This window comes from Convolutriloba macropyga, chromosome 2, assembly GCF_964194025.1.
Source record: "Convolutriloba macropyga chromosome 2, txConMacr16.3, whole genome shotgun sequence".
In the NCBI taxonomy this organism is placed as follows: Eukaryota; Metazoa; Xenacoelomorpha; order Acoela; family Convolutidae; genus Convolutriloba; species Convolutriloba macropyga.
The window spans coordinates 75097746-75111333 of NC_134469.1; the positions used below are offsets into that span (position 1 = coordinate 75097746).

General features: G+C 37.8%; 1 protein-coding gene across 1 annotated transcript in view; it reads right to left on the minus strand.

Annotated features, from left to right (window-relative positions):
* Positions 1–13588, minus strand: part of LOC142334997 (uncharacterized) — a 44594-nt gene that overhangs the window by 7448 nt on the left and 23558 nt on the right. The window contains exons 6-7 of the mRNA XM_075383325.1: positions 11641–12408; positions 11114–11401 (exon numbers count right to left, since the gene is read on the minus strand). Of these exons, the coding sequence (XP_075239440.1) occupies positions 11114–11401; positions 11641–12408 (1056 nt within the window). The remainder of the gene's footprint in view (positions 1–11113; positions 11402–11640; positions 12409–13588) is intronic.

Here is a 13588-nt window from a genome sequence, read left to right on the forward strand (position 1 = left end):
GTGGAGAAAATGGACAGATTGTAAAAAAACAACCCCACCACCCAAAAAATTATTTCTTGAATTTTGATTACCAAAATTAAAAATCAAATTGAAAATAAATGAATTTAAAAAAACCAAAAATAAAAAAACAAAGACATTATTTAGCATTCGAGGCTCAGAATAGCCATCCTCCTGTAGAGATGGAAAAAAGTTCAAAGGTTCGAAACAAAAAAATATTTCTACAAAAAATATCAAAAAACTTTCAAAATTGCACTTAGGAAGATGTTTTAGATACTTTTTTGGAATTCAAAAGACTTAACGCCCCAAAATAATTCAACCAAACCAATTTTGTACGAAAAACTGCTAAAAGCAGATTAGCATGCGTACCATTTTATAAACATAGCTGGCAAATTGCCAGAAAATAGTCGCAATAGCTTCGTAGATCTGCAGTCTCAAAAAGATGGTAAAAGAAACAGAACAAAATAAGTTAAAAATGCTGAGCTGTTGTACTTTAAGAATATGTTTAACGTATTGCCGATTCTAATAGCTGTCTTTAAATACCCTTCAGCTAGAGTGGTACACATGCATTTGACCTGATCTCTTTGATTTAAAAATTTAAACATAAACCGACAAATGTAGGAAGAATTGCTCTTGAACGACAGGCGAGGCGACTTAATTCAGGGGCTATAGCCTAGATCAATTTTTCTTCATGGGTGCAAAACCTTTCCCCCGCCCGGATTCGTACCACTGACCTCCCGATCCGTGACCCCAAGCACTTCCAACTGCGCCATCAGAACCGTATTCTTGATGTGCTGCAACCAATTTATATTAACAACAAGCCTTACTTCGGAGTGAGAGCAATAGAGATTACTCAAAAATGAAGAACGAAAGCGTGAAAAAGTCACTTGAGAAGTCAAAGAAAGTTCTAGAAAAAAAGCGCAAAATTGTCAAGCAAAAAATTTGCATAAAAAAGACACACGTTTACAATAATTGCTATGAACTTCATTCAAGAGCAATTAATTACGCGATTGAACAAAAAACATTCTCAACAAAAGTGAAAAATGACGTCACGCACGCAATTCAGTTAAAGTTGCGTGAACGAATGAACAAAAAGCGGATTTGAAGAGGTTATTGTGACGTCATATGGACGTAGCGAAAATCCTGTTGACGAAATAAGAAAACATAGCCGGCAGATTGCCGGAATAGCTGCGAAGGAATAGACCTGCGTGCCATATAATAGAGATAGAAACAGATACAGATCTAAATTGAAAAAAAAAATCGACGCCTCTCAAAAAAACGAGGTAAAAAACGTTCAGCGATAAATTAATAAAGCTAGTTAAAATTCAATCCGCGGAATCCTCTTATTAGGGACGTTTACTGCACAAATTAGTTCCTTTGACCTTAAACAAATTCAAACTAAACTTAAGTTTTAAAGTGCAAAAGTCATTTTATTAAGTGAGGTAAGTCACGTATGATCAAAATCTAATCACGCAAATAACCTAAAAACTTTTGCAAAAGCGAGTGACAAATGACGTCACGCGCGCAAATGCCGTTAGTGAGAGGAAGCAGTCATTCAGAAAATTCGATTTTGTCAGCTTTGCTGCGCGAACAAATGTAAAACGAAAAAAGAGCGTCACACGACGAAACAAAAAAAACCAAGAGCACCGCAATATAGCTTCGCTCAGCTTACAGCTTCGCAGCTATTAAAACCAATAGAAGGCCAATAATAGCCGGAACTTTTGCTTTGCGGCTATTAGAAGCAAAAACACCTCATGGTATAAAGAGCCATTCTATGCGTGAATTATCAATGGGAAGATGCCATATGCACTGATTTTCGAAGGAAGTCCAAAAATGAAAAATGGAACCCAAAAATTAAGAAAATTATGAATGTGTCCAACTTCAACTTGAAACGCATTATTATTCTCCCAAAAACTCCGATATAATTTTGAGATGGTTAAATATTGAGAGCCAAAACATGGGCCAATTGGACGAAAAAACGGCTAAAACGGTTATCTATATGTTCCATTCAGTCAAAAACTACTTTTCAAAGTCAAAAAGTCATTCACTAAATGCAGCGCATGATCAAAGACTTCTCTCGCTCAGAAAATTTCAGCTTCAGTGCTATAATACCTGAAAATCTTTTTAAAAACTCAAATTTTTTAAATTCTTCTATTTTGATATCCAATCTAAATCTATAGGTTTTCTAACTTATGTATTCTTTCTAAAAGATGCCTAACAGAAATAAATTAATTATTTCAACTAACACTGAATCATCAAACGCTCAATTATCTATTCTGTATTATTTTTAACGATAACAGTAAAACCAAAAGCGTTCAGCAAAATCACGAAGAGCAACTGCAAAAAACTTCCCATGCAAACGTTTACAAAAATGGTAAAAGCTGAGCAAAACGACAAAAATAGTACAAAGATTTCCGAACTGTTGCAACAGACTTACATGATGTAGTAGAATATAGATTGCAACCGAAACAGAAGTGAAGTGAGGGAGTTGCTAATGCAAAAAGATTTTTAGGCTTTGAGAGTAGCAAGTAGCAGTAAGCAACAAAACTATGAATGAATTATATCACAAAACTATGAAGTCATTCAGCTGAAAAATTACCACCAATTAGTTTAAACAAAACCAACTAACGTCAAACAAATTGCTCTCAATTGAGTGGTGAGCAGTTGGCTTCGTTAAAGTTAACTGACTGGGGCTGAGCGAAGCAAGCTTAAGCTTTAATAAGAGGGGAAAAGGAAAAAAATTGCAACAGCAGGAAGGGACCGGAGTGCAATAACAGAAGGGAGAGGCGATTTGGTATACATAGAGACTAATAAAGCTCTAAGAGAACTGCTCAGTGACCTTCTTGTGCTTTATAAAAGCACAAAAAGGTTTAAAACAAACCAACATGGCAGATTGCCCGAAAATGACCGCCATTGATTTCTATTACCCGATTAGGATTGAAAGAAAAGAGCAAACCCATCAAATTGCCAGAAATGCCCGCCATTGATTCCTATAACCCCAATTGGGATTGAAAGAACAGAAAAGAAAACACTGATTAACTTAACAAATATTTTTAAAGTGCGAACTACTTTGATTTCATTTCGTTCTTAGACATACTCCAGTTTCTTAATGAGAGGATACATGGGCTAGCATCAATAACCATTAGAGATGGTTACTACAACTTGTGCGAACAAACTTCAAGTAGCGGGCATCCAAATGGTTCTTTAAGGGTTTATCCCGTTTCTATTTTTGATTCCGTTTTTTGATACTGGTTCTATCTATTTTAGTTTGCTTTATTGAGCAATAGCTGTTTAAAAACAATTCGAGCAGAATGAGTGAACAATGAAACCAGCCTAGAGAAGTCATGCAAAATGACGAAAAAGCGCCATAATGAGTTAAAGGGAAACAAAATTTTTAATCGACAAATATAGCCGGAAGATTGCCGGAATAGCTGCGAAAGAATAGACTTGCGTGTCATATAATAGAGATAGAAAGAGATAGATCTAAATTGAAAAAAAAATCGACGCCGCTCAAAAAACTAGGTAAAAAACACTCAGCGATAAATTAATAAAGCTTGTTAAAATTCATTCCGCAGAAGCCTCTTATTAAAGACCTTTACTGCACATAAGAGTTCCTTTGACCTCAAACAAATTCAAATTAAACTTAAGTTCGAAAGTGCAAAAGTCATTTTATTGAGTGAGTCACGTATGATCAAAATCTAATCACGCAAATAACCTAAAAACTTTTGCTAAAGCGAGTGAGAAATGAAGTCACGCGCGCAAATGCCATTAGTGAGAGGAATAAGTCATTCAGAAAATTTGACTTTTTCAGCTTTGCTGTGTGAACAAATGTAAAACGAAAAAAGAGGGTCAGACGACGAAACAAAAAAACCAAGATATAGCTCCGCTCGGCTTACAGCTTCGCAGCTATAAAAAAATTAGGAGCCTAATACTAGCCTGCTGAGAATTGATAGGGCGGCTTTAGGAAATGATAAAACTGATTGATGTACAACAAATATCAAAAAGCATTACAGATTGTATCTAAGACTTATAAGAACAAAGTTCAAGTAGCGGACACCTACACTGGGCTCTATGGATATATCTTTTCTATTTTTGTATCTGTTTTTCGATACTGACTCGGTTGATACTTGATCCTTTTGTGATTTGCTGAGCAACTGTTTTTTAAAACTACTTTTTGCAAAGTGACAGAAGAGTAAAACTAGCTCATAGAAGCTAGTTTTACAGAAGCTGGGTCAAAAAGAATTTACGCAAAATGTGGAAAAAACTGAACTAAGGTGAAGCAAAACAAATTTTTCGACGAAATTAAAACACATAGCAGGACAAATCCTTAATTACAGTTCACAGAATTGAATTAACTAATTACCTGACAATTAACAAATTTACAGCAAACATCAAACTAAGAAAGTCAACTAAGAGAGTTCCTTTGACCTTAAACAAATTCAAATTTTAAATTCTTAAGTTCTTAAGATCTAAAGTGCAAAAGTCATTTTATTGAGTGAGGTAAGTCACGTATGATTAAAAATCTAATCACGCAAATAACCTAAAAACTTTTGCTAAAGCGGGTGAGAAATAACGTCACGCGCGCAAATGCCGTTAGTGAGAGGAAGAAGTCATTCAGAAAATTTGACTTCAACTTTGCGGTGTGATCAATTGTAAAACAAAAAAAGAGCGTCAGAAGACGAAAAAAAACCAAGAGCACCGCAATATAGCTCCGCTCGGCTTACAGCTTCGCAGCTATAAAAAAAATTAGGAGCCTAATACTAGCCTGCTGAGAATTGATAGGGCGGCTTTAGGAAATGATAAAACTGATTGATGTACAAAAATGTCAAAAAACATTACAGATTGTATCTAAGACTTATAAGAACAAAGATCAAGTAGCGGGCACCTAGTCTGGGCTCTATGGATAACCCTTTTCTATTTTGGTATCTGTTTTTCGATACTGACTCGGTTGATACTTGATCCTTTTGTGTTTTGCCGAGCAACTGTTTTTTAAAACTACTTTGTGCAAAGTGACAGAAGAGTAAAACTAGCTCTTAGTTCTATAGAAGCTAGGTCAAAAAGAATTTACGCAAAATGTTGAAAACGCTGTGAACTAAGGTGAAGCAAAACAAATTTTTGTTCGACGAAATTAAAAAACATAGCAGGACAAGTCCTTAATTACATTTCACAGAATTGAATTAACTAATTACCTGACAATTAACAAATTTACAGCAAACATCAAACTAAGAAAGTCAACAAAGCCCAAAAGTGAACAAAAGAATCTAAAAAACATTTTTTCCCCAAAAATTCAAATTTTAAGAATCAATAAAAATAGCAATACCTCTGGAAAATATTGATTCTGCGCATCCTTTGAATGAGTAGACAATACAACAACCTTGTGGGAATCAATGACAAAAAGTAAAAAAAAAACAAAGAAACTGACAAACTTCAGACTATTTTTGAAAGTTAGTAGCATCAAATTAACAGAAACTTGCCGTAGTAACATATGACATGATTAAACGTGAGCTAAGTTTTGGAGCCAAGAAACTCGGCCACACTTACACCGCACTAGAAGGCGAAAAAGAAGGTTATTTTGTAGAATGAGTGATAAGATCACAAGAGCAACAAAAACAAGCAAGACTAGAAAAGAAACTTGCTCTTTGAAAAAATGTATAAAAACCACAGGAAGGATTGCTATGGACTCAAACGACTAATACGATTCATTTAATCTTTAATAGCCCAAATTCAAGCATTGACTATGACAACAAATAGCATTAAAGTAACAAATAGCGTAAAAATAACATAGCAAACTAATGTCGGCGAATTGCTCTCAAACGACCGGCGAGCGATTGGCTTCGTCAGTAGCTAGCCACGGTTTAGTGAGGCTAGCTTCAGCTTAATTGAAGGGGCGTGAGGTGTGCGCAGCGGGAGGGGGGAACCAGGGGTTGATGGGAGCAACGATTGGACAGGGGAGTTTGGCTGCACGGGGCCCTTACGGCCTGAACGATGTGCAGGGGTGGGGATTGGGGGGGGGGAGAGGGTAAAATGATGGGGATCGTTGTGGGAGGGGGCTCTAAGAGAACTTAAGCCCCGTTGGGCGCTACCTGTTTCTCCGGTTTTTGAGGACAAAAAGTCAAATGGGTCAGACGAAAATCGGTCAAGTAAAAAATCGCATAAAAAAGAGGATATTAATCCATAACAGGATTAATATTTCTGCTACAATCTTCGTTTGAGAGCAGTTAAAAAGCATAAATAGAATTGCCGCACGTAAAAACTTTTGAAAGGACAAACATTTGTTAAAATACGAATTTCTAATTCCACTTGAAAGGTATTCAGACAGAAATTACGCTTCAAACCTACTCACTGTTTCGTTCCCGTTCCCATTAGGACTCCAGCGTGACCATAATTACCACTCTTAATTGACTTCTCAGTGACGTGAAAGGCGATAAGTGTAAACGGATCTTAAAAAACATAGCCCGAAGACTCCGGAATCAACTCGAAATAAAAATTGGCTAACAACGTAGCCAACCAGTAACAGATAAGACTTAATCTCTTTATACAATTCAAATTGACAAAAGAAACAAAATTAGGAAAAAAAATTAAGAAAATATTTTCCTGAATACTTTTCAAAAGTTTCGACTCCAAAAGCATTGTTTATATTAGATTGTCTAGTATAAATTAGTTGTGTTAAAAAACAATTATCAAATGGGAAAAAAATCTAAAAAGGAGAAAAGCCGAGCACGAAAAGAAATAGCATTAAAGTAACAAATAGCGTAAAAATAACATAGCAAACTAATGTCGGCGAATTGCTCTCAAACAACCGGCGAGCGATTGGCTTCGTCAGTAGCTAGCCACGGTTTAGTGAGGCTAGCTTCAGCTTAATTGAAGGGGCGTGAGGTGTGCGCAGCGGGAGGGGGGAACCAGGGGTTGATGGGAGCAACGATTGGACAGGGGAGTTTGGCTGCACGGGGCCCTTACGGCCTGAACGATGTGCAGGGGTGGGGATTGGGGGGGGGAGAGGGTAAAATGATGGGGGTCGTTGTGGGAGGGGGCTCTAAGAGAACTTAAGCCCCGTTGGGCGCTACCTGTTTCTCCGGTTTTTGAGGACAAAAAGTCAAATGGGTCAGACGAAAATCGGTCAAGTAAAAAATCGCATAAAAAAGAGGATATTAATCCATAACAGGATTAATATTTCTGCTACAATCTTCGTTTGAGAGCAGTTAAAAAGCATAAATAGAATTGCCGCACGTAAAAACTTTTGAAAGGACAAACATTTGTTAAAATACGAATTTCTAATTCCACTTGAAAGGTATTCAGACAGAAATTACGCTTCAAACCTACTCACTGTTTCGTTCCCGTTCCCATTAGGACTCCAGCGTGACCATAATTACCACTCTTAATTGACTTCTCAGTGACGTGAAAGGCGATAAGTGTAAACGGATCTTAAAAAACATAGCCCGAAGACTCCGGAATCAACTCGAAATAAAAATTGGCTAACAACGTAGCCAACCAGTAACAGATAAGACTTAATCTCTTTATACAATTCAAATTGACAAAAGAAACAAAATTAGGAAAAAAAATTAAGAAAATATTTTCCTGAATACTTTTCAAAAGTTTCGACTCCAAAAGCATTGTTTATATTAGATTGTCTAGTATAAATTAGTTGTGTTAAAAAACAATTATCAAATGGGAAAAAAATCTAAAAAGGAGAAAAGCCGAGCACGAAAAGAAATAGCATTAAAGTAACAAATAGCGTAAAAATAACATAGCAAACTAATGTCGGCGAATTGCTCTCAAACGACCGGCGAGCGATTGGCTTCGTCAGTAGCTAGCCACGGTTTAGTGAGGCTAGCTTCAGCTTAATTGAAGGGGCGTGAGGTGTGCGCAGCGGGAGGGGGGAACCAGGGGTTGATGGGAGCAACGATTGGACAGGGGAGTTTGGCTGCACGGGGCCCTTACGGCCTGAACGATGTGCAGGGGTGGGGATTGGGGGGGGAGAGGGTAAAATGATGGGGGTCGTTGTGGGAGGGGGCTCTAAGAGAACTTAAGCCCCGTTGGGCGCTACCTGTTTCTCCGGTTTTTGAGGACAAAAAGTCAAATGGGTCAGACGAAAATCGGTCAAGTAAAAAATCGCATAAAAAAGAGGATATTAATCCATAACAGGATTAATATTTCTGCTACAATCTTCGTTTGAGAGCAGTTAAAAAGCATAAATAGAATTGCCGCACGTAAAAACTTTTGAAAGGACAAACATTTGTTAAAATACGAATTTCTAATTCCACTTGAAAGGTATTCAGACAGAAATTACGCTTCAAACCTACTCACTGTTTCGTTCCCGTTCCCATTAGGACTCCAGCGTGACCATAATTACCACTCTTAATTGACTTCTCAGTGACGTGAAAGGCGATAATTGTAAACGGATCTTAAAAAACATAGCCCGAAGACTCCGGAATCAACTCGAAATAAAAATTGGCTAACAACGTAGCCAACCAGTAACAGATAAGACTTAATCTCTTTATACAATTCAAATTGACAAAAGAAACAAAATTAGGAAAAAAAATTAAGAAAATATTTTCCTGAATACTTTTCAAAAGTTTCGACTCCAAAAGCATTGTTTATATTAGATTGTCTAGTATAAATTAGTTGTGTTAAAAAACAATTATCAAATGGGAAAAAAATCTAAAAAGGAGAAAAGCCGAGCACGAAAAGAAATAGGACAAAATCTACAACACTTGTTAAATTTTTTATATTGTCTGAAAAGTGCGCTCTCAATACCTGTTCTCAACCTTAAGAAACAGTTCCTGTGTATTCGTTGAGCACCTATGTGACACACAAAACCTTCGCCAAACAATTAAAACATGAGCAAGAACTAAATCTACCAAAAATCTGCAGAATTGACTAATTCATATAAATGTTCTATCAGACCTTTGATTGTTTTCACTTAGTTACAAAAGCCCTACCAACAAACCTAGGTAAACAGTTGAATATGAAAAAAATGTTGAAAGGTATGTTTAAATTTATTCTACTTATTCAGTTAAAGCAAACTTAAATTGAGGGATTGCACAAATCAGAAGGCCACAAGTTTCGACCAAAAAACTACCCGACATTGAAAACAAGAAAAAGCAAAAAAAAACGTTAAAAAGCGTCTAAAACGACGAAATTACAATAATAGCTTCATATCGCATATAAAATTTCAATATACAATTGAGATGCTCGCAAACGTATACTAACTTCTTATTATGGCATTCAAAAAACCTTACAAGAAAAAGTAAACATACCCGGCACATTGCCGGAAAACAGCCGCCGTTGATTCCCATAACTCTATTCGGATTGAAAGAAAAGAAAATATCACCAAAAATTGATTTTTGTATTAAAACATTTTTAAATGCTATTTATTTTGATGTCATTTTGTAATTGAACATACTCCTGTCTCTCAGTGAGAGGCTACAGTGTCTAGTATCAATACCAATAAGCATTATAGATAGTACCTAAAACTTATGAGAACAAATTTCAAGTACCGGGCATCTAAAAATGGGCTTTATGGGTTTATCCCATTTTTATTTCTGACTTTAATTTTTTTATACTGACTCTTCATTTTGAATTGCTTTGCTGAGCAGCTGCTATTTAAAAGGACTTTGAGCAGAATGACAGAAGAGTGAAACTAGCCTAAGGAAGTCAAAAAGATTTCACGCAAACTGTCGAAAAAGCGGCAAAATGGGTAAAGCGAAAAAAAGTTCAACGAAGTAAAAAAAAAATTAGGAGCGCTATAATAGCCGGCTGAGAACATGAGGGCGGCTATTAAAAACTAACAAAATTGATTCGAAGAAGCCACACGCGATCAAAAATCTGTTCGCTGAGCAATAATTTCTTTACACCTACTTTTCTCGTTCTTTACAAAAAAAAACGACATGAACAGAAAATCAATCTCTCGTCTATACACTTCAAATCGTTCAGTCGTTTGACCTTAACACTTAGTTTTCACGTGCTGCATTGACTTTTACATCCTGTTTTAGATTCACTCCAAAAAATTATTGATACAGAAAGACGCTCCACCAATACTCTTCGAGTTGTTTAAATGACAGCGCACCAATACAATGCAAACATAACCGACTAACGTCGGGCGAAACGCTCTCAAACGATCAGCGAGCGGTTGGCTTCGTCAGTAGCTAGCCACGGGGGGGGGGGGGTGCACCGGGGGCTGATGGGGGGCAACACTGGGTTGGGGGGGGGCAACAGCGCGGTGGGGGGTGGAGGCAATAGGGGGGGTGTCAACCTCTAAGAACCGCCCTTCAAACCATAAGTATAAGTCTCCAAAACAGTTTGAGCAGTGAAACAGAGCTGAAAGGCTCTAAGAGCACTTAATGCCCGCTGGGCGCTACCTGTTTATCCCGTTTTCGAGGACGAAAAGTCAAAAGCGTCAGACGAAAAATCGGTCACGCGAAAAATCGCATAAAAAAGACCGACAGGACTAATATAATTGCTACAAACTTCGTTTGAGAGCAATTAAACACTTTAGATTGTAAAAAATAGGACCATTATTATAGCCAGCTGCGATGAGGAGGGTGGCTATTTATCACAGACAAACAATTATTTGTTAACAAATGTGAGAAAAAGCCTTTATTCCAATAAGTTAGGAGTTAAAACTAGATCTGCTTTGAAAATGCCGCACATTAACAAAATTTTCCTCACTTGAACTCATTTTCCCTAATATTACGTCAACAATGACAACTATCCTTATCTTTCTTCCGCGTTTGACTTCTGGTCAGCAGAATGGACTGCCTAAGCACTTATTTTCACGTGCAGCATTGACTTTTAGATCCTGTTTCACTGACTATCCAACGATTAAATAACTCATTTTCGAGTTTTAACAAACCAAGAGGAGGCCAATGATAGCTCACTAGGATATCAAACCTATTACAAAGAAATTTGATAATGGGAAGGCTAAAATTTTACTTTTACTGTCTACCCTACCGCTTGATTTTGTATTTTTTCAGTCTCTACAATCCGCTTAATGCATTTCAGCTGTTCTCTTATATCTACCTACGTTGTATCAGTAGTAGAGTCTATTTTTATTTATACCGATCAGAAAAAAAGGTTTGCTCTAATGGGAAAATGAGACATGGAATCTTCCTCGTACCATTGAGATCAGTTTTGAGTCCGTCCTTGCATACAGTGTACTTATGGGCTACTGAGTCGACTGTAACTGTCTCAAATTCACAGGGTCCATCATTTTGGCTGCTGTAGATATCCAAAGAAGTGTTACACGCCGTCAGGAAGCAGTCATCGTCAACCACGATTCCACACTTGCAGAGCTTCTCAGGAGTGGTTCCGTGCTGGTCGAGCCACGAGCATGAACATCCGGTGGTATGATCTGGGATCTCTTCAACATCCGATCGCAGAGGACATGAGGATCGGAAATCGATTGCTGTAATGAAACAATTATAACTACTCATAATGAAACTAACTAATTGAATTAGCGCACTTTGAGCATTCTTTTTATTTTTAATCCAGATACCAAAAAGACTTTTTGTAGCTAATGAGCGAACTCCCAAGAACATCTGTGCATTCATTTTTATATCTTTCATGGAAAATTTGCTATTGGTCTATCCAAAAAACGACTACCAGTTGTAAAAGCTTTGCGCTTTGAATGCGTGCGAAACTCACGTTTGCAGAGGTTGTCGAAGTAGGTGTTGACTTCTAAGTTAGCGTTACTGTCCGTCTGGATCTCACTAAATTTCAGATCGATGCTGTATCCCGGTTTGCAGTAGCAAGTATCCAGCAGACTTGAGTCGATGCACTCGCAATTGGGATCTGAACTGGGATTGCACTCAACAGGACGACAATAACCAGGAAACAGGTACTTATTACCAACGAAAGACACTGAAACGGGAGTGATCGTGCCCACTGTAATGGTTCCACTGCAGGAGCACGTATCGATATCTCCAGGATGCGTGCAGACACATCCTTGATCGGAACTGTCGCATTCGTAGGGTATGCACTGATACTTTAAAGCAGTGTCGTCGTACTGTGAAGCGTATCCAGCGCGACATTCACATCCCGTTCCTGAACAAGCTGTTATATTTGTAGAGGCGACTTTACAATGGTCTTCGCCATTTGTGCATTCGAACGCGCAGGTTCCGTCGTTACTACTCGACGATGTGTAAGGAGGCTCGCACTTGCAGTTGGCCATATCATACGATACAGAACCATTTATGAACTGACATTTACACTGTCCAGTAGGGTCCACAAGGGGGTTGCAGTCCGCCTTGACACAAGTGATGTCAGAGTTGAAGTCACTGAAGACGGGGTTGTAGCCCCGAGCGCAGAAGCAGGGCGGAGACGTGCAGTTCGCACTTCCTGGAGAGTCAACACTTCCTCCTTCTCGGCAAAAATGGTCCACATTGTTCGTCGTTGTATTCACCGTACAACCAGCTAAAAAAAAGTTAAGATTAGCCAACTCAGGTGGGTCCATTCAATAATCTTGGGTCTCAAAGCCCATATTAAACAGAGCATTCAGATAGCAAGACATAAATCTACCAACGTCGGGGTTCATATCCCGGAACTTCAGGATGTCAGCTTCACATCCTATCAACTAAGCTATATAATGGCTCTGCTTTCGCTCTCTTTCCGCTGACAAAAATGCTTAAAACTAGAGAGCATTTAAAATCACACTGAACTCAAAAAGTCAAGAAGGCAGAAGACACAAACAATAACAACAATTGACTCAAACACCGCTCGAGCGTAATTAACGCCAAAATAGATAGACCTTTTGTATCACCAAAATCAAGGGTTATATCTATTATGAGCCGTGACCGGTCAATTGGCCGACATACAAATTAGCCGACACACCTTTTAGCCGACACTTAAGCAATTGCAACTACTCGAAAACCACAGTTCATAATTACCCGCGTATTAAGCGAAAAGTAGCGTCCCTTAGTTGTAAACAAACATTAATTGGCTTTTAATGCTAGCTAATTTGGCCATACCTCAGCGGCCCGTGGGACTTGATATGAATCTATCACAACCGAACAAATTATTACGGCCGAACATAATTAAGGCGACGCTTCTAATAACACTATTCAAATTAGTTTCGGTTTCGGTATTTTTCACGTCGTCTTGATGAAATCTGCCGGCCAATTGGCGTGTCTTCTAATATGTGTGTCGGCTAATACCCCCTAGCCCCATTATGAGCCACTATTTAACATTCAAAACACAATTGAATAATTGTATATACAATAATCAGAAACGACAACATTCTAAAACGCTCAGAACATTTTGTTAAATTTATTTAATTCATTTAACTACACAAAAAGGCTCTTTTCTGTTATCCCCCCGTCCATTTGCACCCCCTTCATAAATGTAATAGCATATTGTTTGCATCTCATATAATCACATATACAATTAAACACCAACGGGATTTACAATATAATGATGCAGCGATGTCTTGAAATTAACGAGTTTTTAATTATTCGATATCTATCTTGTCCAAGACTAGTTCTATCAAGCTAATTTTTGAGTAATCGAGAGCTAAAATCCCTCCAATTAACCTTTGATGCCGACATTTCACCGTTAGGAAAACGAGTATCGAGTATCGATAAGTAACAAAAATAAT